Source organism: Ixodes scapularis, unplaced genomic scaffold (genome assembly GCF_016920785.2).
Source record: "Ixodes scapularis isolate PalLabHiFi unplaced genomic scaffold, ASM1692078v2 PGA_scaffold7__128_contigs__length_106722199, whole genome shotgun sequence".
Lineage (NCBI taxonomy): Eukaryota > Metazoa > Arthropoda > Arachnida > Ixodida > Ixodidae > Ixodes > Ixodes scapularis.
In genome coordinates, this window is record NW_024609882.1 from 37,588,160 (window position 1) to 37,612,935 (window position 24,776).

A 24,776-nucleotide genomic window follows, 5' to 3' on the forward strand; every position below is an offset into this window, starting at 1 on the left:
GCATTTAATTAGCGCCGCGTGCCGCCATTGCTGTGTTTGTGAACGGCGCAAACGTCTGTGCAGTCCGAAGGAGTGGTCTTCTTGACGGCTTTTGTCAACTATTTTTCACATCGCGCCAGGTAAGCTTCACAGAGTCTGTATGTCGGTCGTTAACCACGGTATAACTTTTTATTTTCCTGCAACTTGGCGCTTTTGCGGACATCTGCCGAGCCACGCTGCGCTTACATTTCTGACAGCGACCATGCTAATAATGCTGTTGCGACGTCAGGCAGATGTTTTCGACGATGCCGTTGCAACGACCTTCACTCGTCAACTCTGTGAAGATTTCGTTACTTACACTGATAAAAAAAAAAAAAAAAAACTGTTCGGTTTCTTCAGTCGTCAGGCAGTTCTCACGTTAAGTGTGAACACTTGTTTGTTAACACAGAGTTTGGTCGTTTTAAAACAGGTGTGACAACGAAAAAACAACAAATCTAAATCTTGGTTGCTACCTATACTTCATTTGAATAATATTACCGTAAATATCGGTAGAGACTTTCAGTGACTGCTTTGCTCGCAAATTATATTATGACTGAGTCTATACGCACGACGTCGTGTGCTCCCCCTGGAAATAACTTTACGCACGACGCGGAGAGTTCATGCCGGACAGCGCGTGTATCACTGAAGGCTGGTACCCCCCCATACAACACTATTAACCCAATACCCCTCCCCCCCCGTACACGCAGCTTCGCAGCGTCCAGCCGGCAACCCAAGCCCCGCTGTCCCCCATGCACCTCTGGAAAGGGAGTCCCATACCATTTAGTTGAGCGAAGTCATAGCTAGTGCATAGATTCTGTCCCATAAATACTGTGAAATCTTCTGTCGAGTAATGTGTGAATTGAAGGTGTTCCTCGACAACCTGATGGATTATGGCAGTGTGTTCTCGAGGGAGCCTAAATACAAGGGGGGGGAGCAACTCGAGTCACGGAGAGGTCTTGCAATTGAATGATGGACGTGTCCTGTGCAAATAGGGTGCATGTGCCTAAGCGTCTGTTGTCACGTTGCGAGGAGGAACAGTGGGTGGAGAGACGGAGCAAAGGTTGAGACGCTTGCAGACAATCGACGTTTTCACCTCCTCCTTGCTCCTTGTAATCAAACGTGGCCCATAAACCACCCCAATTGGCCAGTTAGAAACACTGGAATTTATGCATGCCGATGTTCTCTTAATGAAAGCGGTTAAAAACGGTTGCTGCGCAGTCAGTCGCATTCAAATACAAGTATACGAGCCAGCCCTAACGGGACCATCGAATTCTTTGCCGAGAGCAGGCCGAGCCATGGACGAGGAAAGGCAGGCCGGGGACGGCGAAGAGACACCGAAGTCGCCCAAGGGCCGACCGACGAAATGGCTCCCGAACCAGCACTACCTGGAGGTGCTGCTCAACATGGGAATCAGTCGAAATGCGGCTGTCAAGGTAGGCCCGACATCGTCCGTTATATCGGAGATTGGTGGACTAGTGTGTTGGTGCACTGCAGCTCGCAGCATGGGGAGCAAAAACCCCGCGCTGCAGATCCCGGGGGTCCTGGGTTCAAGCCCCAGCCTTGCCCGTTCCGATCTGGATGACATTCATACCAGCTTGCGATCTTGTATCACTACTACGTGATGCACGTCAAAGATCTTGTGCTAGCAGTGGTACTACACGGGCTAAATTTCTCATCTGCAGTCGATACTCCAGACGCTCACTAGGGCTGACCAGAGCCGTATATGTAGAGAGTTTGGCCATTCGTTGGGAAGTATAGAAGACAAATGAGGAGGCGCCATTGGCTGAAAGCGGGCTGGGCGTGTTCCAGGGCGTCTTCACAAATTCGAATGTGACCAAGTAGAAGCCGGAAATAATACCCTGGCAGTGGTCGCGAGAAACAAACCTGATAACTGCATCGGAGTAAGTCTCGGTGACTGAAAATATGGTACACGTGATGTTTCAATCGCGCTCATCCAAAATGATAGTGGAAGAGTGTGACTAGCGGAACGATCGAGAATCTGCCCTCCGAGTGGTCACACTTTGACTGAGCAAAACAGAGTTGAGCGATGCATTCGTTTCTTACATCTTTCTGCATGATCATGATCAAAGCAACACGTGCACCCTATTTTCAACTACAAAGACTTACTACATTTTACTCTTACGTGCTTATTAAAACCATATACGAACATAGACCTTTGATCAGATGTGTTTCTCGCTACCACCGCTAGGGGATTCTTTTCGGCTTCTGGTTGGTCAAGAGAGCATGCCAAGCCCTCTTTCCGAGCCTGGCGCACGCCCTGGCTCCGCCCGCGCCTCCCATTCACCTAACTCTCTCTATACACGGCTCTGGGGCTGACTAACTATCCTACCGTCTATACACACAGACATCGCAATTATTACTATGTGTTGGTAAAATGTTCTCATGGACTATAGTCTGTTGCAGGTTACGAATAGCAGGACATGCACTCCTTCCACAATGCCATCCACCCTTTCTACTTCAGCAGAGTGCATGCTGGAGAGGAGGACAGTGGAGAGAAGAAAGCCGCCGATCGTAGAGAGGAGAGCTTAAGGTGCTCGGGCTGCGTAGCACACATTTTCTCGGGCCCGGGTCGGGCCTGGGATTGAACAAAAACGTTTTTGGGCTGTGCTGGCCCGGGCCTTCGTGTGCCGCAAATTCTAAATTGTTGGTAACAAAAAATGTGCTCATTGATCGCTTTAAAGGGATGCTGAACCAAAATCTGTGTTCCACAAAGCACGGCGGCAAAAGCGTGCAACGCGATGCTACAAACATCAAAACATAACTCGCACAACGATATATCGAACAGATGATCATACTTTTTTAAAAAAAAGGAGGCGCATTTGACAACTATATTCACTTCTTGTTTTTCTAAGAAGGAGACAGAACGGCCTGTTTTTCCGAGAAGTAGAGGGAACGGCCTCACCTCTTCTCCACCTCACCGCCTTGAGGTGGGAAGACAAAGGGAGGAGGAAACAAGATATCTTAGGACGTCACGCGCCTCGTCGACCTTGTTCAATCTCGACCTCTTTTTCCAAAAATATGGTCGTCCATTCGAGGTATCGCCTTACGAGTAGAGTTGTAGGGATTGTAGCGTCCCGCCTACAGCTCCTGCATTGTTTTTTGATATCCAAATTTGGGTTCACCATCCCTTTAAAGTTCAATGAAAACAAACAAGCAAAAAACAAAATCACAACGGCGCCGTTAAAAAAAAAAAAAAATGTCTTGCATTTGGAAAGTTTTTACATGGATAAAAGGAAATGTATAGGATTCCACCACCATAGTGGGAAAGTGCGATCAAGAAAACGACGGCACTCCAATCGCAGTGTTCAACATGAGTGTCTTTTTCCCCTGCTTCTCAGACTAGAAAAGAAAAAAAGAAGAAAAAAGCTTCATCTTAATTTTGCACTTATACAGCCTTTTGAAGATGCACTAGCGTGATTGTGATTGTTTCTTCACAAAAACATGTAGCGACGAAAGTTCTCTTTGAAACGAATTAAACAACGAAAAGTCCAATATCTCTTCAAGAAATGCATACAGTAAATAAGATATTGCCCTTTTTTTTCTCAGAATCATTTATGCAGTGCATATTTCGCCCATATTCTTGAAAATACATAGTCTATTTTATCATGTCAGTTTATTGTCAAAGAAACTTGGTCCAAGCTTAAAAGAAATTTAAATCAAATATGCTCGCTTTATGCTTAGAAAGTTTTTTTAGGTTAAAGCCTGCAGACTTTTTTGGGCTGATGTATATAATGTGTCGGGCTCGGGCCGGGCTCAAGCTTCTGTCTAAAAATTCTGCCGGGCCGGGTCGGGCCGGGTCTAGAAATTGAATATTCTGTCGGGCTCGGGCCAGGCCCAGGCCGTACCTCTACCGGGCTGGGTCTAGAAGCTCTGGCCCGTGCAGTGCTCTAGTGAAGACATGTAGAAAACGTGATGCACACTTGCAACATTAAAAAGAATATAAAAAAAAAAATGTGAGGGGGGTATTGGGAACAAAAAGTAGGTTGGAAAAGTGTGAAAGAAGATAAGGAATTGGGTCAATACGATTAAGATTTAAAGTTAAGCTGTGCCATCGATTCTCGAATAGGGCTATTGAGGGTGAACCTATTAATGCCGGAACTTTATTTGCAACCAACACTGTCCTTTTTGTTTTTAAACATTTTTATACATCTCTAAAACTAGAAAAAACGCTCTTTGCAGGCTCTTTACTACACCGGCAACCAGGGCCCTGACTTTGCGGCTGCTTGGATTTTCGAGAACAGTGATGCTGATCTTGACACTCCTCTTGAGGTGAGCTTTTTTTGGGTGGATGTTTCCACTAGACCACTTCATATGTTCCCATACAGACTACTGCACAATACTGCCACTCTGTCGCTAAAGGGGCACTGACACGCCAAAATCATATTTTTTTTATTATCCGAAACGATTGAAAACGGTGCCTGGACATTGCCCTCAAAATTTGAAGCTTGGGAATTAAGAATTTGTGAAGTAAAAAAACAATTTCCGGATTCCGAATTTGAAGTTCCCGTGTGATCCGCTCCAGCGCAGTGACGTCAAATATTGAGCTGCCCTGCGAGTAGAGTTTCTCTGACGCCTTTGAACCGCCGCCACCCGAAATGTTGTGTTTGCTGGCGTCCTGCGAACAATCAATTTCCTCCGTGCGTACCGCCTATCACTGCTAGCAGGCAATGCTTGACTTTCGAGCTTAAAGTTCTCTTTGGACCTTTTCAGCGATCTCAAATTCTTTGGAACGGTGTAAGGTCGAAGAGAACGCGCAGTAGACTTCTGTGAGCGACATGAGGGGCCATGTCGCACCATTTGTGCTTGAAAGGCTGCTTCGGTGGAGTGACAACCGAAACTATGATACACAGACGCCAAACCCAGTTGGTTTGATTATTTGACGATTTCCTTTACGAAGTATGAGAGGTCGTCGGGCGCGTAAAAGAGACCACTTCGTCCGATTCCCCGACTCACCGATTCTGTTAAATGCGTCAAGCGCCGCCATGTTTTCTGAGGGAGGATAAAAAGTCAGGAGGCTACATCACACCGGACTCCGATCTTTGGTATTTCAAAAGGAAGGGCTGTAGTGGATTTGCAATTGAGTTAAAAACATGTTTTACGAATGCCGTTATTAAATGTTATAAAAATGTTGTTTGCAAAGCTTCTGTTGAGGTGGCGAGCGAGGTCCGAGAAAGAACGAGCTGAAAGCTTGCGTACCAGATCTCAACTGCTTTATTATTCTTCCTCGTCGATCTCCTTTTTTTGTCTCCCCTAGCGGGAGTGAAAATCAATCATCTCCAATGAAGAAGTGCGCATGGTCGTTCTCGCGTGCGGCAAGCTGTGTGGCATTGAGCCACTACACTTCTGAATTTCATAATATTCAACATCACAAATCAAAAGAAGCAAGGAGGTGAGGAGCGGGAGAGAAGGGCGCCAAAAATTAAAAGGCGCTTGTGTAAAGAATTTAAGAAAAATAAAATTAAAAAAAAAATAAAAGGAAAAAATTAGAAAACGGTACTTTCACCCCTGGCCAAACATGTGGGGAAATTTTTTTTCGCGTTGTGGTATTTTTTTGCATGTCTACGACTTCTACTAGCATTGTTTAAGACAACAAAAAAAAAATATTGCCTTTGGAGTGTCAGTGCCTCTTTGAAGCAAGCACCAAAATAATCTGAGCTTGTCGTGGCGATGACTCTTGTGCATGGGTGGATTTAAGAAGTGATGGGGGCATGACCGTTCCCCAAAAGCCCTAAGGGCAACATTTTTGAAGTAATAAACAACATGCACCAGCTTTTTTTTTTTTTTTTTTTTGTAAGACATGTTTAGTTTTTTTTAACAGACGAATATTAGGTGAACCATATGGATCTGGGGAATGCATTGCCCATGACATCTGATCTCTCTGCGGACCTCCCCCCCCAGCCAAATGCCTACCGCATACTCCCAAGCGTGACCCATAAATCCGCCCCTACTCGCATGCTTCTTCATGAATGCTTCGAGCTCCAGTTCTGGGCTCATTCTTGGGGAGGAATTCATCGGGCTGTATTTACTTCGACAGCATGCTTGGGTGTAAAGTGATATCTGATCTCAAACTCTCTCAAACTGTTTTGATGTGTAGTTGGTAGAACACTGGCGTCTCATTTGTAACGGTCGGCCACTCATCATGTGGCCAACCATTCAGTCAGCCACATGACGAGCAGACATACGTCAGCTTAGTCGGGCCTGTTGAGCGAAGTGCCCAGTCGAGACCAGCCGAGTTTGTCTTCTGTCGGGGTAAGTTATCTGGGCCAGGCCTGCTCCCTTGGCACAGATAAGCCAGTGCACCCCTGACATATCCGGAGTGGCGAGGAACACTCCCACCACCGATTCAGCCTGCGTCTGGTAGTCTCGACCACAACTTGTTCCCAGTCGTCACTGCCGTCCTCTGCCAGCTGAAAACCCACCGCAATCGGCAGCTTGTCTACCTGCAAGCTCGGGCCGACAGCCTCACAGTCCAGCATCAGGATTCTCCTCTGCTCCTCCGCAGACAACATGGGGAGTTGGATACTTGTGTCGAACTTCAATCTCTACATCCTGGTCTTCAAGATTCCAGTCTGTTCCTTGAAAAGCGGGCCTCCGTTCTGAGAGTCTTGGTAAAGTTACTCCAATTCAACGTTCAGCTTAGATGACGTGTACAGGTCCATTGTCGGTTTGTGTGTGGTTACCTGCATCCACCTTTTCATCACCACTTGCAGTAAATGCTCTTTGAGATTGCAGTCCCCTGGTCACTGGGATTGGTTGTGCTCGTGCTTTCACTCCTTCACTATCCTTGTGCTTCTGTACACTTACTGGAGCAGTTCAAGCCCCCATTACTCCGCTTTGTGGCAGTTCTTGTGAGAGCCTTGAACTGGGGATTATGAAGTCACAGGTGCGATTCCATGTTTTCCGAGTTTATTTCTCGTGAAATTCAAAGGGTGTTTCTTGGGGTTTATCTGAGCTTATTGGAGTTTATTTTTGTTAGGTTCCCATGTGTCTGAAATTCAAAGTTTATTTTACTATGTTCCCATTTTTTAAAATTTGAAAACAAAATCATTAAAAGTAGGGTAACACGACTCATTGTCCTGTGGGAACCTTGAGGAGCTTGACAAAGCAAACCCTTTTTGTCGGTAGTTTGAGACTCCAAAGGAAAGGGACGTGGTATCTTTTTAGGACCGCTGACCCTGTGCTCTTAAAAAAATTTGTAAAACACCATTTTTTTTCTTGTTTTTTTTTTTATTGTCATGATCTTAAAATTTTTAGGCTTTTTGTTGAGAAATCTAAATCGACTGAAAATTTCGGGGCGAGTGTTTTTGGATTTATTAAAAAACACAGAACCCCAGTCATAGGCCTTCTGTGCTGTTGTCCGCAATTATGGACGTTAGGAAAATCAGAGACACACAAGGGATGCGCTACTTTGTATCCACTTCGCACGATTGAGGCAGCAAAAATATTTATAATACCATTTACTTCGTATGGCAAAACGTTCAAGTGTTTCTAGGGGGCCCCAATGTCCCTTCGGTCATGGTTAAGTGAAGTTCTGGCTGTGCCAACAGAACATGTAGCCATGGATCTTGCATACAGGGAGCTTGCGTGGATCCTTGGGTTGACCAAATAGTTGTAGTTCTGACATGCTAGTTGGGTCATCCTTCTGTCATACTAGGGTTCCAGGACACTTCCGGGACCTTCTTAAAGGCCGACAAACAAGCAGAAAGAAGGAAACTCTCTCTCAATTCCTCCGTTCCATTTGAGAAAGAGGGAGATCCTCCTCCTCTCTACTGGGAGTAGTTCAGAGATCCGCTGCTGTGTGGAGAGGAGGGGAAAAGTGGGCAAGTAAGAATGGAGAGAAGGAAACTGGGAACCGTTTTTTTCCCCGGTAGAAGACGATTCTGTAAGTCGGACTTTAACTTGTTAACAAAGCCCTACGTTACTTGTTAACCTAGGACCGAGAAGGCAGCCAGCACTTTTGGCTGCCTCAGGCTCTCGGCCCGATGGATGTTAAAGGGATACTTCAACGAAATTTGAAATATTCCCGTTGTGTTCAAAAATAGGTTGAATATGATCTACAATATCCGTAAAAGACAATCGCACATTTGTATTTTGAGCCCGGTGGCTGTATTTTTCGTTATAAACGGCCCACTCTGGCAAGCGTTCGGAGAAGGCCCAGTGGAGACCACGTGACATCCACCGCAATCGTGACATAGGTCGTCTCGGGACAAGGAAAGCTATGGCGAGGCTGACGTCGAGAGGATGGCCTAGTCGTTCCAGCCACCGAAGCAGCTGCTTTTGTACGAATTTTGAGTGATGGGTTAACCTTCTATAATCTTGTAGGGGGATAATAGCAACTTCTGCGACACACAAAAGGCATTCTCGGGAAGAGTTCCTCCTTCCCCTCTTCTTTCGTCGTGGCCGGAGGCGAGACAACCTCCTTCACTAGCTGTCAAGGTTCCTAGATGAGCATTACAAACGAGGCGTTAGCGACATCCACTAGGTGCTCTTTGCTAATCGTTTAATTTGTTTTAAAATTCCTTTTCTAGGCTTTTTTAACAAGATATTGGTATGTTCGATGTGATACTGCTCCTTTGAACACATATAGACCAAAAAATGAGCGCCGAAATTTCGTTGTAGTATCCCTTTAATGCCAATAAACACTTTGATTTTGTCTTTGGCTTTGACATTGAAGGGCAGAGGTCCCCGAACTATGCAGCCGATGTTATTCACCACGTCCCACATGGACTTGTCGATCTCGTAAAGGTCGGAGCCCAGACCATGTGAGAAGCAGACTCTGGGTCAGGCCTCTCGATGCCTAGTCATGTTCTGGCTGTCCCTAGCTCCAACTAGCTCCAACTCGCTCCCACTCGCTCCAACTTGCAGAACCCTGACTCGTCTCAACTGTGCTCCTCTTATCTTTCTTTCTCGTTTCCCTGTTCTTCATCCTGCAACAGGATCGATCGACACACCTTCTTACTGTTCAAGAAAGCAGTCCGCTGGTGCTTTCCCTGTGCTGCAGAGTCTTAATTGCTTTGGTCGGCACATATGAAGTTTTCTCTGGCCGTTTCTTAAAAGCCATTCTGGAGCTCACCCAGCATGCTTTTCTACTCTGGTCTGCCTTGCAGTTTATATTTTATCGCCTGCATGCCATCCTTATGCACACGAAAGGCCACAGGGATGGACCAACTTGAATCTTTCTTCCCTGTCCCTTTATAAAAGAGATTTATTCTCTCATATCTACAACCTTGGGGCACCTCTCTTTTGCATAGTGCACCTCCCAGTGTACTGTGGAGAGCTTCATTCACCTTGGGCTTCATTTTCTTTGGGATGCTCATCCGTGCGTTTTTGGGTGGCATGGCTAAACTCGCTTTCACGCTTTGAAAGCTCATCTCCACTTTCGATGGTTGTTCCATCGAGTTGGGGTTTCTCAGCGTTTTGTCCTTTATGCTGTCCTTCCGGCTCAGTCTCAAGATCCTTCGGCACACTCTGTGGTTCCGCGTCGTGAGCCCTACAGATCTGCGTCCCCTTGGGAGGGTTGGGCCACTGTCTGTGTCTCTAATGTTAGGCACTGTTTACCCATGACGATTTCTCGGGTCTGTAGATTCCTTAGGCGCTGTATTCCTTATGTGTTGGGAGGCACTCTTTTATATTCTCCAGAGCAAGAAAAGATAAAAAATGTGCCACATTTGATGTCACCACCCCAAGCAAAGTGCTTGTAAAGACTCCCCAGGGTGGAGTGTTTCGATAACGAGGATACAGCTGTAGTTGCACCTGTAAACGGTACCGGACGGATAGCTTGGTCCAAACTTGAGCCACTGATTGAGCTGCGCCTTAGAGTAATGCCACTTCAGCTATACTGATGCATAGAATCACCATTGCCCGCCTTCGCCAGTTTTTGCCGACGTGCCTGACGAAAGGTACATAAGGTGCTTTCCGTCGTTTTGCTTGCCGAGACGGCTTACTCCAGCACATAAACAATATTGCTGCAACCTCTTAACTCGAGTATCCACTACTAAAAAGGTCACATTGCAGAACCATAACTGTCGCAAATGGCATCAAGGTGGTGACTTCAGCGAGCTGCTGGCGCACAAACAAATGCCGCGACACACAAATGGGCTAACGACCGTCTCGGACCAAGACCATCTTGGTGGCATTGGGCAATGGGGGAAAAGACGGAGTGAGACTCTGAGCATAACTTTCTGGTGACACTAGTCGTAGCTACGGTGCCCGAAGCAAGTCTTCGATTGGCGCCTCTATCATGTCCTCAAAAGTGGTCCCTTGATTTCCCCCCGACATGTCGTAAAAGTGTTGCGCTGTTGACCGCGCTGTGATCTTGGCAGTGGCTCGGCAGCAGACGTGGACGTGGCAGACGGCACAATGCCTGCAGGTCGTTCTCCACCTCGACAGTTTACGAAAGCCTCTGCAGCCAGAAGTTAAGCCATGCAACGGCGACGACTCTAGCGTCTGATCGTCTTATCTAGTTGGAACATCCGGGAACACGACATCCGATGGCAAGGCACGCCGGCTCCTGCGAGGTCATGTGTTGGCACTTTGAGACAACCTTTGTTCTCTGGGTATGGGATAGGACAGTAAACACACCAGTGGAAGGCACGTTTCGGGGGTCCAATTATGGTACCGCGAGATCTAATTTGCCTCTCATGGAGCGAGAGAAGGTGGCATTCGTAGATGCTTCGTCTGCTAATCCGAGCAAAGAATGCGGTTCATCTCCTACAAAGCGCCGTTCGCAGACAGAAATGAAACAAGAAAACGCCGTATGTTGTCTGCTAACGAACCGAAAAAGGTTGATCATCTGCTACGAACCGAGCGCCGCGGCAGAGCGAGCTTGGATGGGGGCTGAAATTGGGATTGTCTGCTATTTCGCGTTGGAAGCCATTGACAACCCGCGCTCCTTTCGCAAACCTCAAGTTTCTCCGCTGCCGTACACAAGCCGACATCGACTGGTAGATGGAGTAGTACTAAGGACGGGCACGTCGGAGGCCGCGAGACTTTTCTCGCTATTTGGGAGTCGGTGAGACAGTCTCAACAAAACTTTGCCCGATTTTGGACTCGTGAACGGGTCAAAAGTGTCTTGTTGGTTGATGACGCGCGAGCTGCGGCGCCACATCCAATCGAAGGCCGAGAACGCTCTAGCTCTCACCTCGACCACAACGGTACCTATTCAAGTGTGGTGTCCAATGTTTGACACCCTCCTTTCGCACACCAGGACATCGGATCGCTGGACGAGAGCGACACTGAGGAGGACGACGCCCCGGAGGTGTTCAAGATGGTGTTTGTGGTGAACATGGAGCTGGAGATGGGCATGGGCAAGATTGCGGCCCAGGTGGGGCACGCGGCGGTAGGCCTCTACCGGTTTCTGCTGCAGGACGAGCCCAAGTATGCCAACATGCTGCTCCTCTGGGAAGACTATGGGTGAGTCGCGTCTTTCGATATGAAACGGCCGTAGAATGCGCTGCCGGAACCCCGATTTTGTTTGGGTGCAGGGGGCGTGCGGCACTTTCGATTGTCAGTCCTCTGACGGTCAAAAGTCGAATTTACTGTTTGGGAGCCTCAATGATCCCCAAACGGCAAATACGACTTTCAATGTTGACGTAGTATTCTTTTCGGCGCTATGTCTGCATTCGGCAGGGGCTCTCACTGCATCGGTGAGAATGCTGTGTCGGCGTCTAACTGGGATGTACATCCCAACCAGGGTTGGGCAGTACCGCAGGAATACATTTCGTATCTGTATTTCTGTATTGCGATACATTTTTTTCACTAGTATCTGTATTTCTGTATCAAAATACATTTTGAATGTTCCTTTGTATCGCGATACAATCAGGGTGAAATGTATTTCGTTACATTTCCTAAAAAATACTCCCCCCCCCCCCCCCCCCCCCCCAAAAAAAAAAAGTCTGAACGCTTTTTTTTTTTTACTTCTGAGGGCACAGGGTCAAGGAGATGCTGGGGCATTGTTACCATGGTGACCGAGGTTCCTTCCGATTCTCCAAACTATTTTTCTATGCGTCCTCTTCTCTCTTCTGAAAACTGTTGCGCAATCGGGAACTCGAACTAAGTGGCATGCCAGGAGTGGAGTCAGAGCATCTTGTGCCGCAGGTCCTTAGGTAGGGATTTCTTGAGTCATTGTTTGCGGGCATCCAAAGCCCGCTGCTAACCTACTCTCTTGCCTTAACGTACACAGTACACCCATCCACCAAAGCTGAGTCACAGTTTGTTGCAGCACGAGCCTGGCGGTGGTTGACTTGAATAGTAGGATAACTCGCGCAGTGAGGTTCAACAGATATTTGAAGGCGTCTGCGGCTGCGCCCGTAATATTGCACGGCTCAAGGGTATGTCATCAGCCGACGGGAAAGTGACTCGCTGCTCTGGTGATCCGAAACCCAGGAAGGAGGTCAGACGTGTCCTCGCTGTGCCGACCCAGATTTCGTACACCTGCGACTTGTCTTGAGCGCGCTGTTTCTCGGAGAGCTCGCACCTCTGCTGGCAATATCAGATCGCAATCCACGAGGTCTCTTTTCGGAGTATGCAAGGCGAAACTTGATGACTGCAATCCATGTGTCGGTGGCGGAGAATCAGCAGGAAGCACCTTCACAACAGGAATGCCACCGTATTGTTTTTCCAACCGTAACAAAAGATAAGACATGTGTTCCAGGATGTTTCAGGTGGTCCACCATTCTCGAAAATCCTGCATGATCTTCAACGAGGTAACCTACGACGAAAGTACGTATTGTCCTTTCATACAGCAGCGTGTTAAAGTTTCATGTTCAAGGCCACACCTACAGATCAAGACTACCAGTTCATTCCACGGTGACGTCATGTGATAAATGTTGACAGGGGCGTCCCTATTTGACAGGTGCGTGGTGACGTTTTGATGGTATTTAGGATGACAGAAAATTTATTTAGAGGTCGAAGTCTTTTCGCATCCCTTGTCAGGCAGACATGATGGCAGGGAAGGGACCACGGTCAGTCCTTGATGGAACATTTTTCTGAGCCCATTGAAGACTCCTCGTCGTCCGAAATCACTACCTTCAAAGCAAGGTGCCATGCCTATGGGAAAGTAATTTCAGGATCAAAAACTTCTACTTCCAACTCCAAGCTTCATCCAATTTGGTCTCAAATAAATTTGAAAAATGTATTGCAGTATCAGTATTTCTGTATTTGTATTTCTGCCCTCTTTAAAATGTATTCCTGTATTTGTATTTCCAAATACTTTTTGCCTCTATTTAAAATGTATTTTCGATACATATCGCAATACACTTTTACAGATATATTTCAGTATCAGTATTTTAGGTACTATTTTAAAGTATCCCAGTATTTGTATTTCCAAATACATTTTTGAGTATTTCTGCCCAAGCCTGATCCCAGCTAGGTGCTACCATAGCACTTGTGTCCAATCGGGGCTGCATACCTCGTGTTTGACATAGAAAATGCAGTGCTTTGGCTTTGCCATTCAAAAGGTCTTGCTCAAAGATTCTTTACTTTTAGGGGGGCGAGTGGGGAGGGGGGAGAGTTTTCAGCCTGGCAGTGGACAGTTTTCTGGGTCGGCCTTTGCAGTGGCGTCTGGTGCCTCTGCCACGGATGGGCAACTTGGCCAGTGCAGTGCAACTGCTCACCTGGGCTCCTTAGCATGCATCACCTGGCATGTTTCAGATTGTATTTACTTTTGTATGTGCAGCGAGAATTAAGTCGGTCATGTTTCAGTACAGTAAAGAGCAGGGGATCAACAAAGATGGAACGGCAGATTTGAATTCAGCCTTCTTGAAATTTCAAAATAGAGTGAGAGGTAGAGAAACGGAGCTGGTAATTGCAGCTTGACAGTGGCCCCATCTTTTGTCTGAGTTCGACTTGAGCAAAATGGACACGACATTGCTTTACTCTGAGGAAAAAAATAGGTATAAATGAAATAGTCCTTTGAAATCTGTGTAGATGAGCTTTGTGATGTGCACTTTTCCTTGACAAAACTCTCTTCTCTTTGGTGGAGGCTCTGCCTACGGGTGTCTCAGTGGCTCCCAGGTAGCCTGTGCAGGCGCTGTGGGCAATTTACGTCCCTGCAAACATTCAGTCAAATGAGAGGACAAACAATCCCCACCGTAGTACCACGTCTTGTAACATTCATGAAACATTTTATGACCAGTTCTCCGGGTGGTTAGCTAAAGGACCCGTTAGCAAGATATTTGTCGGAAATTTTTTTTATACTCCTGTAAGATGACCGATCCTTTCTTATGTGTTGAATAGCGCAGCAGGAGGACTTTTCTAAATCCCCGACTTCGTGATCTCTGTAGAACTTTGTCGTCCTGGGAAATTTGACATCAACAAACTCTGAAGGCATGCTGAAACAGAGCAACCGGAAGTATCTTAGGTTGCGAGAGACAGCTTGTGTTCGCAAACAGGAGAAGGGTCTATGTATTTTGGAGTTAATATTTTAAACTTATAGCGGAGCTGTCCATTATCTGTTGGTGTAGGCTCCACTTAACCACTGTTTGGGATGTGAATTAAAAATCCCTGGAGCACCTAAAAGTTTAGGTCACATGCTGCTCCCAACGTACTCTTTTTGCTGTCATAATTGTCCTAACACTGCTTCGTACACATGCTTTCCTGCGAAAGAGCGCATAGCCACATGTAGCTCTCTGATTGGCCCTTGGCATCCAGCAGCAGTGCTGTGATTGGTTTCTCCTAAGGTACCAACTTCACATTGGACAGAAGCGAGTGATGATTGGGAGTAATGTTGCCACTACTAAAGATTTAGGTAGAAATACTATAATGGAGGCAAAACATTACGCTGCCTTTCTTACTTTTGAGGTACCAGTTATGTCTTAATAGACATGCATTGCATAGGGTAGACATTGTTTAGTCGCAGATTGAAATGAAGGTGAATGACAGAGAGCTTGTCATGCTGTACCCCGTTGTCAGTGTGTTAAGGCTGGTTTAAACATTTACATTGCATTGTGCTGTGTTGCATTGCATTGCACTGCAACGCATTGTACAGGCCTCAGTTGTCATAGCACCTCTTCATAAGCGGTCGTAATGCCATAGGTCATACTCAAAGTGTAAATGTCTGAACCACCCTTCCTTTATACCACAGGTCTCGAACATGTGGCCCGCAGGCCGCATTTCCATTGGAAATGCAGCTCTGCTCTTATGACATTTTTAGATATTTGGCACTAATCTGTTTTCATTCAGATCGAGGATTTTTTCTTACACACCGTTATGTCATAAGTATTTTCTTATAATACTGCTATAAAAATTGTCATAAAAACAAAAACTAACGTCCAAAAATAATTTTTTTCCAGACATATTGAACTTGGATACTTTTTGAGTTGAGTGACAGAGTAACGATTGTGTAGTTCTATTGAAAAATTTCAACGTGTTGGCTGCATGGTAGTATTTTATATCTTTGGATCACACTACGTAAAGTTCCGAAAGAACGCCCAGCCAAAATGAAGAGATAAATGGTGAAAAACATGGGGTAAGCTATCTTTGAGAATATCACAGCAAAACTTTATAAAAAATTTATGTTAACCACCGGAGCACCCGCCTCAAACCATTTGACGTAGGAACTGATACTCCAGATTGCAGACACCGCAAATTCGCGTTTCACGATGCGATAAACACGCGGGAATTCGCTATGAACTCCTGTGTCACAGAAAATGATACCGCAGGTTGCAGCAACTTCGCGTTTTACCGTACGAAAGACCTGCTGAAACCCTCCGAGAACTCACATTTCGCGGGAACGAATACCGACAATCGCAGACACAGCAGATTAAAGTTTTATGGTGCAATAAACACACGGGAACCCACTAGAAGCTTGCCTGTCACCAGAACCAATATCATGCGCACAGACCACAGACAAAAACGCGGGAATCCGCTACAAACTTATATGTCACGGGAACGAATGCTACAGATTACGGACGCAGCAGAATCATATTTCACGATGCAATATACTCACGGGAACAACTCACATGTTACGGGAGCTGACATCGCTAGCGCAGATCGCAAACAAAAATGCGGGAACTCGCTTATCAGACGTACCGGTGCAGCAGATCGCGCAGCAGATGCAATTCCCGTTGGACATTACGTGAAGGTCGACGGGAAAGGGGGGTGGGCTATGTTTCGGAATTTTTATGTTAGATATTTAGCCGGAAAAACGGGATGGGCGATCTCTCGGGGGCGGGCATTTTCTCGCAACTTTACAGTAGCTACGAACCCAATATAGTTATATGAACAGATCAAAGCTAAAGACGACACTGGCAAAACGGCTATTGTACAAAAAGCAAATAGCACGAGATCTGTTCCGTAGAAAATCTCTGGGTGTCGGTGAAAGACTCGGCTGCTTTGCAACATAGAACACCATTGTCTTTTTTTATATATATATATATATATATATATATATATATATATATATCTCCGGCCTTCCTGACGAAGGCCGGACTCCGGCCGAAACGTCGAAGATTAAATCGTCCGTTTTTGCTGTTTTACACTAAGGGTTTTTTTCTTCTCAGTTTTATATATATATATATATATATCCTTCCTGACGAAGGCCGGACTCCGGCCGAAACGTCGAAGATTAAATCATCCGTTGTTGCTGTTTTTCACTAAGGGTTTTTTTCTTCTCAGTTTTATATATATATATATATATATATATATATATATATATATATATATATATATATATATATATATATATATATATATATATATATATATATATATATATATATATATATATAATTTTCCCTCCGGCCTATGAACATTTTGGGGGTGGGCTATCTGGCTCCTGCACTCAGATGAGTGAGACTCCTGCTTTATACCAATGAATGCCTTAAAACTAATTTTTTAGAACTCTACAAATGGGGGAAACACATTAAAACACATGGGTGAAAAGCATGACATTGGCTCCCTCATCTAGTATCCTGCATGTGTGTCAAGCTGAGTGGATCATTTGTTGCGTGGCATGTTTCCAAATGGTTAAGTGTTAAGGTCATCCTGCAACTAATTAACATGTACCTGCAGGGAGACGAAAATAGCATTGCGGGCAGACACCACAGAGCGACTTCTGGAGCTGGAGAAGGAGGCTAAGGCACTGAATTTGCCGACCTACCTTGTTCAAGATGCGGGAAGAACACAGGTGAGTGATTCCTTTCTCTGTCTTCTTTAGTGTTCCATTCGTTCCCCTCCTACCTTGAGGTCAATCAAAAAGTCAAGGTGCACCTTTGATAGATGCATTTTTTATATTGCTATGTTTTTAGAATATCCATGCTAAACTGAGTTGTTGAGGTGTCGACAGAGCATCACATTCGAGGAACATGCAAGTCCAAATTAAATTTTCCGCCAGTTACTGGAGGTCACGGGCTTTAGAGGGATTCGTCAATGCGAGTTATTGAAGAAGTCTGGCCACAGTCTTTTGATCACCCTTGTCTGAAAACTTTTCCGCATTTGTGCTCTCATCATTTGTTTCTGTGATAGGTTTTTCGCTTGTCTCCAAGGGGCGCTGGAGAATAAGAAACTGATGAGAAACCAGAGCAGCAGACTGTCTGGTGAGGTTTCCTTCATGTGACAGTATCTTGCAGCTGTGGCTGTTACGTTCGGGGCAAAACTTTCATAAGTGGCAGCTACCATTACTTGCATTGAAGACAGCTATTGGGAATCTACCTTGCAACGCTGGAAAAGCTGGTAAATGCTTTGCGAAATTTTGAGGCAGAATGTGGACACCCAGAAGTCTCCTCACATAGTCTAATAGGTTTCTCCGTGGTGTTGGTAAGGAACTGCTAGCCAGGGAATGCCACATCACCGTGGTCATTGTTTTGAGTCCACCAGTTACTCATGTTGGACAGGCCAAACAATAGGAGAAATTGCCTCCTGGCAGCCGGCTCGACTCTCCTGTTTCTGTTTCTGTTGCATCTGCAACAGTGGTCATGCCGATTCCGCCAGCTGTACTTCATAAAAAAAGGCAACGATAGTAGGGAGAAGAAAGCGCAGTTGGAACAAGCTTTTTAAACCTTGATGGAGGAAAGGCAGTTGGAACTGTATGGTAATGACATTCCTGCCAAGCAGCCCAAGTTCCGAAAATTGTACTTGTAAGAGTGTGGCTCGTATGTATCCTAGAGCAAAGGGTCATCTCGCCAGCTAACGTGTTGCAATTGAGCGGTCCGTCCTGTAGTTTCTAAGGGTGCTCTTGAGACTGTGTTAGAAACGATTGCAAGCGCTCGGCAACAACCTTGGGACCATCAGTGGCGAGAGCAGCGGAGGTGCTGTCGGCAGACAACTTGGTTTGCAGTGTGCCGATTGCAAGGCTCACTCTGCTCGCTAGCGAAGGCCGAATGCTAGAAGAAGGGAATTTCCCGTCCTTTCGTGATACGCACGAGGAAGGTGGTATTCCTTACTGGGCCCTGAGAGCCCCCAGCTGAGCCAGCATACCGCTTCAAGCTCCGCTGCTTGCAGACACAATTCACTCAGCCGTCCCATCTTCTTGGCCTTTTCTTTTCTTCCTTCTTCTCCTTTGTGCTTATGGTATGGACATACCATGTGCCATATGCATAAACACTGAAATTGGTAGCATGTCACTATGGGGCTATTAGTGGAGCATTCTTAGAGTGGCCCTATTTCTTTATTTAAGAACATTGCCAGTTCTAGAAAGGGACTCGTAGCCGGAAAAAACTCATAACGACATGGACAGTTGCTTTACGTTAGAGTGAATATTATTAGTGAATTGCTCGTAGCTCGATAGCTACCTCGTTTGGCTCAATGGTAAGTGCTGTGCTGCTGGAATAAACTTTTCTGCTCCTTGTCTTAGATTTTGTTGTCTATCACTTCCAAGGTCGTAGGACACGTGGTCGAAGCTTCCTACAGCGCAAACACGTTTCCGACGACCTTCCTATCGAAGTTGAGGGACGCAAGGTGCTTCCCTTCTCGGAGGGACGGCCGATTTCAACGGGGGCTTTGGCGTGCCTCCAAGCACTCTTTTCAGCACACGCGAGGTCAAGTGGCAGAAAGGAAGTTTGCTCGCAGCATCGGCTGGTTTTTTTACCCGAGTATGTCTCCGCCCTCCCAGAGTACCGTAAAATACCGGGCAAGCGCCCACTCAAACTTTGGAGATAATCGCAAAAAAATGGGGGAGGGGCACTTATCCGGTCATCAATTTTACATGTAAATGTACTGTGCGTAGTTTCTCAGATCTTACAAATTTGGGAATGGGCGCATAATGTGGAATGGGCGGATGCACGGTATTCTACGGTAGTTCCCAGCAGGAAGGAGAAAACATTTTCCATCTTCAAGCAGGGATTAGCTGCTGCCTCTGTGCTGTTTTGGTATGGCGTCTGCAACGTGTCTCAAACTGGTGTGGACGCATCTCAAACTGGCGTGTTTTCCGCGTCGGGAAAAAAAGTGGTTTTTCGATTTCTATTTGATGACGTGATCAAAGTGTCATGCTGTCGCCGGTTGCGATCCTGGCGGCGTCCCAGCGGCAGCGCTGGATGTGGCAGACGCCCATTCCGCTGCAGGTTGCTCTCCACCATGGCAGTCAACGGAATTTTCGGCAGCCAGAAGTCGGGACGCCACGGCAAAGGCGACGCTCACGTTTTTCGTCGGCATTTCTACGACCAACCGTTGGGATCGCGACATCCGACGGAGGACGCTCCGACGCAGCGACGTCGTCTGTTGCCACTTCGAGACTGCCTTTGGCACGCGCGCGGGCGGGACTGGACGTCAAGCACACCGGCCGGAAATGCGCTTCGGGCACCGCAGTTCAGGCGCGGAAGAAACTGGGACGGGATTCTCGGCCCGGCCGAAAAACGAAGTCACGCGTTGGCCCCAACTGGTTTGCGTGTGCGATCGTTCCCGGAAGCGGAGGTTCCGTGGTTCGGTCGGGGTTCGACGTAACCCTGGGGTGTGCACGAGACTGGTTCACAAGTTGGTGCCCGAGCGTGATCGACTGCATTGCAACTGCTTCTAAGTGCTCACGACGAGAGGACACACTCACGCCATTATGTCGGGAGCCCCGGAACCCTTCCGGTCTGCGTACGCTTCCCAATTTCTTACGTGTCATTCTTCTGACCGTGGACTCGAAATAATTTTGACAATGTTATAAGAGACCATTTTTCGTAGACTTGATCTCGCAAATAATGCGAAACCTCCAGCCTACCGCGATATCTCGAGAGATAGACCACCCAGGATCGGAATAGGGCAAAAATAAGGAGTGGGCTGACTTTCATACTGCAATCCAAAAAAGATTTTTAAAAAAATGCTAGCTTTAGATTTCTTTGTCCTGTGAAACTTGTGATCACAGCTTAGAGCGATGAAGCAAATATTACCGTCCTTCCAAATTGGCAAGGTTCGCTTGTACCAAGTCGTAGGCAAGTAGCATCATTTTCGCCGAAATCACTGTTGGCCCGGGCCCTGCAATCACTAGAGTGGGTTATGTTTCAGTGTTTCTGAAACGGGAGAAAATCATGCCAAAAACGATGGGTTACCTTCCAAGGGTGATTCATCTCTTGGGATATTACGGTAGTTATAAAATATGCAGTGTTCTTAGGACTACCCAATCGATGGTGCCTGTCAGATTTCTAGCGTTCTCGTCGTTAGTGGTCACAAGCCATCGTGACGCAATGGATCGCGATCAAATGCAGATGTGTGGACCAGCCTGTGGCATTTAAAATCGGGCTTCATCTTCGAGCAACACACGTCATCTTAACACTGGCCATTTATTTTCTTCCGCTTGCTTCAGGTTCCGGCAGGTTCAAACACAGTGCTAGGCATCATGGGACGGCTGGACGTGGTGGACAAGGTCACCGGAGGGCTGCGGCTGCTCTGACGATGCGGCTGTCCCGCCGTTCCCACTGCCTCGGCTGGGCAACGCCAGCTTCTTCCTGTGATAAGCGATGTCGCGCGGGCGGAGTTTCGGGGGAAGGCTGCTGTCGCGCATCCCCTGGCGCCTATTTATTTATGTTCCTAATAGCTCGTTTCGGGCCTCTCCTGTTGGGAAGGTAGGATGGTGGTAATTGGAAATGCATTTGGAACATTGTGTGTTACTGTATCCACGCAAACAATGCACTCTTTTTTTTTTTTTTTATTAAGTTATTTTTTGTTAGCGCTACTAAAGCAAGCTCGCTTGAAACGGCGTCTCGGCTAAGACTGAAAGAAAGTCTGCCAAGCCTGTGCGCGCGAGCGCTTGGGACTCGACGTCACGTGCCGCCTCGCTCGCGTGTTAACTTTGGGAATGCCTTTTTTCACGCAGCTAAGGCTGTTTCTAGCTAGCTGTCCCAGGTGTCACGTGTATTTTTTTTTTTCAACGAGCTTGTTTTGCCTTATGATCTTTGAGATTGCGTTTCGGTAAGTGTTCTGGTGGAGTTGTGTTCTTTGCTACCTGGTTCTTGTTTTAGTCAATCTGACAAAAGAAACAAAAATAAAATGAATGAATGTATGGTTTTTTAATTCGGAGAAGCCTTTCCAGTTTTGGTCCTAACTTATCTTGTATTACACCACAAGTCTAAATTGTGAGACTTAGCTATTATACATTTTTTGGCAGAAGGCTGCGAGGGTAATCGCTCTCAATCGGTGCAAAATGTGTAGCCCGCCAGTAACCCAAATGAGTCTCGTCTTGTGGGTCTTTTAGGTTCTCGTAGCAACGGCCTAGCTGAGCCAGCCTAAAGACGCTTTTGCTTGGGTGCCACTTCCATATCGACAAATGCGTGCATGCATATACTTGGCATTCTTGCTTCTTCCTCTTTCATATCGTGCTCGCTGCTCGAGACTGTAACACACCCTTTATGCTTTACGGTTCAACATATATACGAGCAACTTGTATCTTACCACAGCAGCAGCTTAGGGGCACGTTTAGCCCCAATAACGGAATGATGCGCGTTGTCGTAACACAGCTATTGACGATCAGGGGGCACTTCAGCGGTGCAGCACATTTTCATTTCGTCGGTTTGGACTTTGATTTTGTGTGAGCACAACGCCTGTGTACTGCATTCCGTCTCGACACAATGATCTCTGTCCAAGGGTATTTAATCGTTCAAGATGTTCAGCTAGGATTTAGGTGCAATCTCTCCTTCAGCGGTGTCTGCTGAACTGAGGAAGTTGGCAGATAGTTGACAGCGAGGAACAATTTGAATCCGAAAGCATTAACTGGTCCCATGGAGCGAAGCCGGCGTTGCCTGTAGCAGCGAAAAATGGCACTTAAATTCCCATTGGCTGCGGCTCCATAGCGACGGCGTCATCGTTGCTGAGGAGCCAGCCAAACTGCTGGCGGCGCAGCGGGCGGGTGGGACGCGGGCTTGCGCTGATCTGACATTACGTCTAACGTTAGTTCTATCATTACGTTTTAGGTCTAATGTTGTCATCCAGTATGCGCAGTTGTTTGACGTGAGGAGGGGACGCAGGTATGCGCTGGCCTGACGTTAGGCCTAATTTTACGCCTAATGTTACGCTTCGAGTAACGTCGTCAACCGGTACCCTCAGCTAGGGCGACGATGGTGAGAGGGCACGTGATTTCAGCACGCGCTGCACTGAGCTTCGCACTCCCACCTCTGCCTCACCCAGCGGTGCAGCAGTCACCAGCGAGCCAGGGCAGTTTGCGCGGTGCACCGCCGCACTCTCTGCCGGTGCTGCGGCCGCTTCTGCTCCTCTCAACGCCAAGAATGCTTTCGCATTCACAACTCATAAGAAGTGCTTAGGTGTCCTTGGAATTTTTGCAGAGTCTTTCTGCCTTTTAGATAATTTTATCACTGAGTGGGTGCTTTTGGAATGCCTAACTTTCTAGAATTCTGTACTGATGTGCAGTTCTCATTGAGTGGGGCATTGAAGTGTGCCTCTTAACCACAATGTTCACTCGTGTCTTTGGTATCAACCATCTAAGATGAATTCAGCTTACTTCGTAGGATCACTACGCGAGAAGCAGAGAGGTCATGGAGGAGTCCGTTTCGTATAACTTTGGCGTAAACGGGGCACATTTCTTTTTTGTCGTCTCGTTTGGCGTGACGGATGTTTCGTCGCGTGCTAGTAGCGAAATTGTTTTCGAGCACGAATCAAATGCAGGTGTTTAAAACCTTTCACCCGCCATCGAGCAAGACTTAAAGTGTGCATGGCATGAGTTGCAAGGTGGTGCTTGGAAATGTGGAATTGTATTACTTGCAAAGGAACCTGCTGGAAGCTTCATAATTACAGCTGATGTTTTGCCAAGGGACTATGCTACAGGATGTGAATGGCAGGGCATCTCTTTCGTATGTTCAGCCTCCGCGGAGGCTTGTTGCCTTGCGTTGTGCTTTGTCTCACACTTATATGTAGCTTAAAAACTCTACTCAAGGTAGAGTATTTAAGCTACGTACAAGTCTGATCCAAAGTAACGGCGAGGCGAGCCGAGAGGACATCTTTTCTCTCGCACAATTGGAGGGAGAGGAAAACCTGTTGTATGAAGCTTTTTATTCTTTTTTTTTGTTTCTTTTGCTTTTTTTTTTAACAGTTTGTAACTTGAGAGTACCTTGAAGTAGAGTTACTTTTATGAGTATCTACTACTCAGATACTTTTCAAATTTTGGTATTTAGTACTCAGTTACTTTTTAGCCTGATATTCAGTAACATAACTTGGATACTTTTGCTTAGTATCTTGTATACGGTCGACTCAAAGACTTAAAGCGACACATCCTATACAGTTATTCAGTATCTTGTGCACGCTTGGAGCATGCACATGCGGCCAAAGTTTGGCTGCCCGTGCATGCTCGAAGCAAGCTTGAACATCATGCGCTTTGATGACTTAATGAAGGTCAGAAGCTCACATTGGAGGCAAGACAACTGAAGGGCCTCTCTGACATTCTCGTCCTGGCAGCGACCGTAGTGAGACATGTATTGGCTTCCGCCACTCTTGGGCTTCCAGGAGGCTCTTCTTTTAGGTTCTTCCTACCAGCGACGACTTCCTTCAATGTTTAAATTGTATTGTGTCATGTTATTGCAGGTTGTTCTTCATTTTTGGTTTGGGTACTGTGCTGTTCGCATTTAAAGAAAATCAAATACCACACTTTTTGACAGTGGGGACTCTCAGGGTTCAGCAAACACTTTAAAATGCACATGAGTATGACGTTTTGCACCAAATAACCAAGACCGCCTGCCGCCCGTTACGCCATTCTTTCGCCTGATTTACCGTGGATGAAAGATTTTATTAAGGAAGGTACCGATTACATTAAAACCTTTATGTACACCTCTGGATGTATAAGATGCAGATTTCATCAAGTTTTAGTTTATTGATATGTGCAGCAGTGTTGCATGCATAGAGTTATTATAATGTACGCTAGAGGTTCAACTGGCGCTAGTGTCTATGCGACTTCCGTGACGCAAATTGAAGCAGACAGCAACCAGTCTACTTTTCCAGTCTTCCTGTGTATTCCTATGGGAAAGCGCGCGTGCATTTTGTCTCTTCGCCGGAAAATAACACGGAGCACTTTGGTTATTTGGGTCGTACCGAATCGTATGTACCTTGATTAACACTGTAAAAGTGTAATTGCTTTAGTTAGCGCATTTTTCTTTATCAGTGACCGATGTTTAACTTCGCTACATTTCAGTCCCAAGCGTGTGTTACGCAGCAGGTGTGTAGAAACAAGCGACGATTCGAAGCAAAATTACAATCGAAAGGAATTTAGAGTGTGTTCAAGGCTCGCCAGCAATCCGGTGACGCTTATATATTGACAAAATGCCAGTCCTGTCACTATATAAAAATGACCCCGTCGTGCATGAGCGGATAAAAACATGCAA

The 24,776-nt window shown here is 46.4% G+C and overlaps 1 protein-coding gene across 1 annotated transcript; it reads left to right on the plus strand.

Moving 5' to 3' along the window:
• On the plus strand, positions 1–24,284 carry LOC115314780 (probable peptidyl-tRNA hydrolase 2). Its single transcript, XM_029973876.4, has 6 exons — positions 1–119; positions 1,306–1,451; positions 4,219–4,308; positions 11,246–11,451; positions 17,050–17,164; positions 20,759–24,284. Exons 2-6 carry the CDS (start codon positions 1,314–1,316, stop codon positions 20,843–20,845), a joined length of 636 nt encoding a protein of 211 aa, XP_029829736.1. The 5' UTR covers positions 1–119; positions 1,306–1,313; the 3' UTR covers positions 20,846–24,284.
• Positions 24,285–24,776: the final 492 nt, after the last annotated feature.

Bases quoted from the DNA above. Each gene is read 5' to 3' on its own strand.
- LOC115314780 (XM_029973876.4), top strand. From the start codon at position 1,314: ATGGACGAGGAAAGGCAGGCCGGGGACGGCGAAGAGACACCGAAGTCG. The intron at 11,452-17,049 runs GTGAGTCGCGTC...ATGTACCTGCAG, and splicing joins CTCCTCTGGGAAGACTATGG to GGAGACGAAAATAGCATTGC. The intron at 17,165-20,758 runs GTGAGTGATTCC...CGCTTGCTTCAG, and splicing joins AAGATGCGGGAAGAACACAG to GTTCCGGCAGGTTCAAACAC.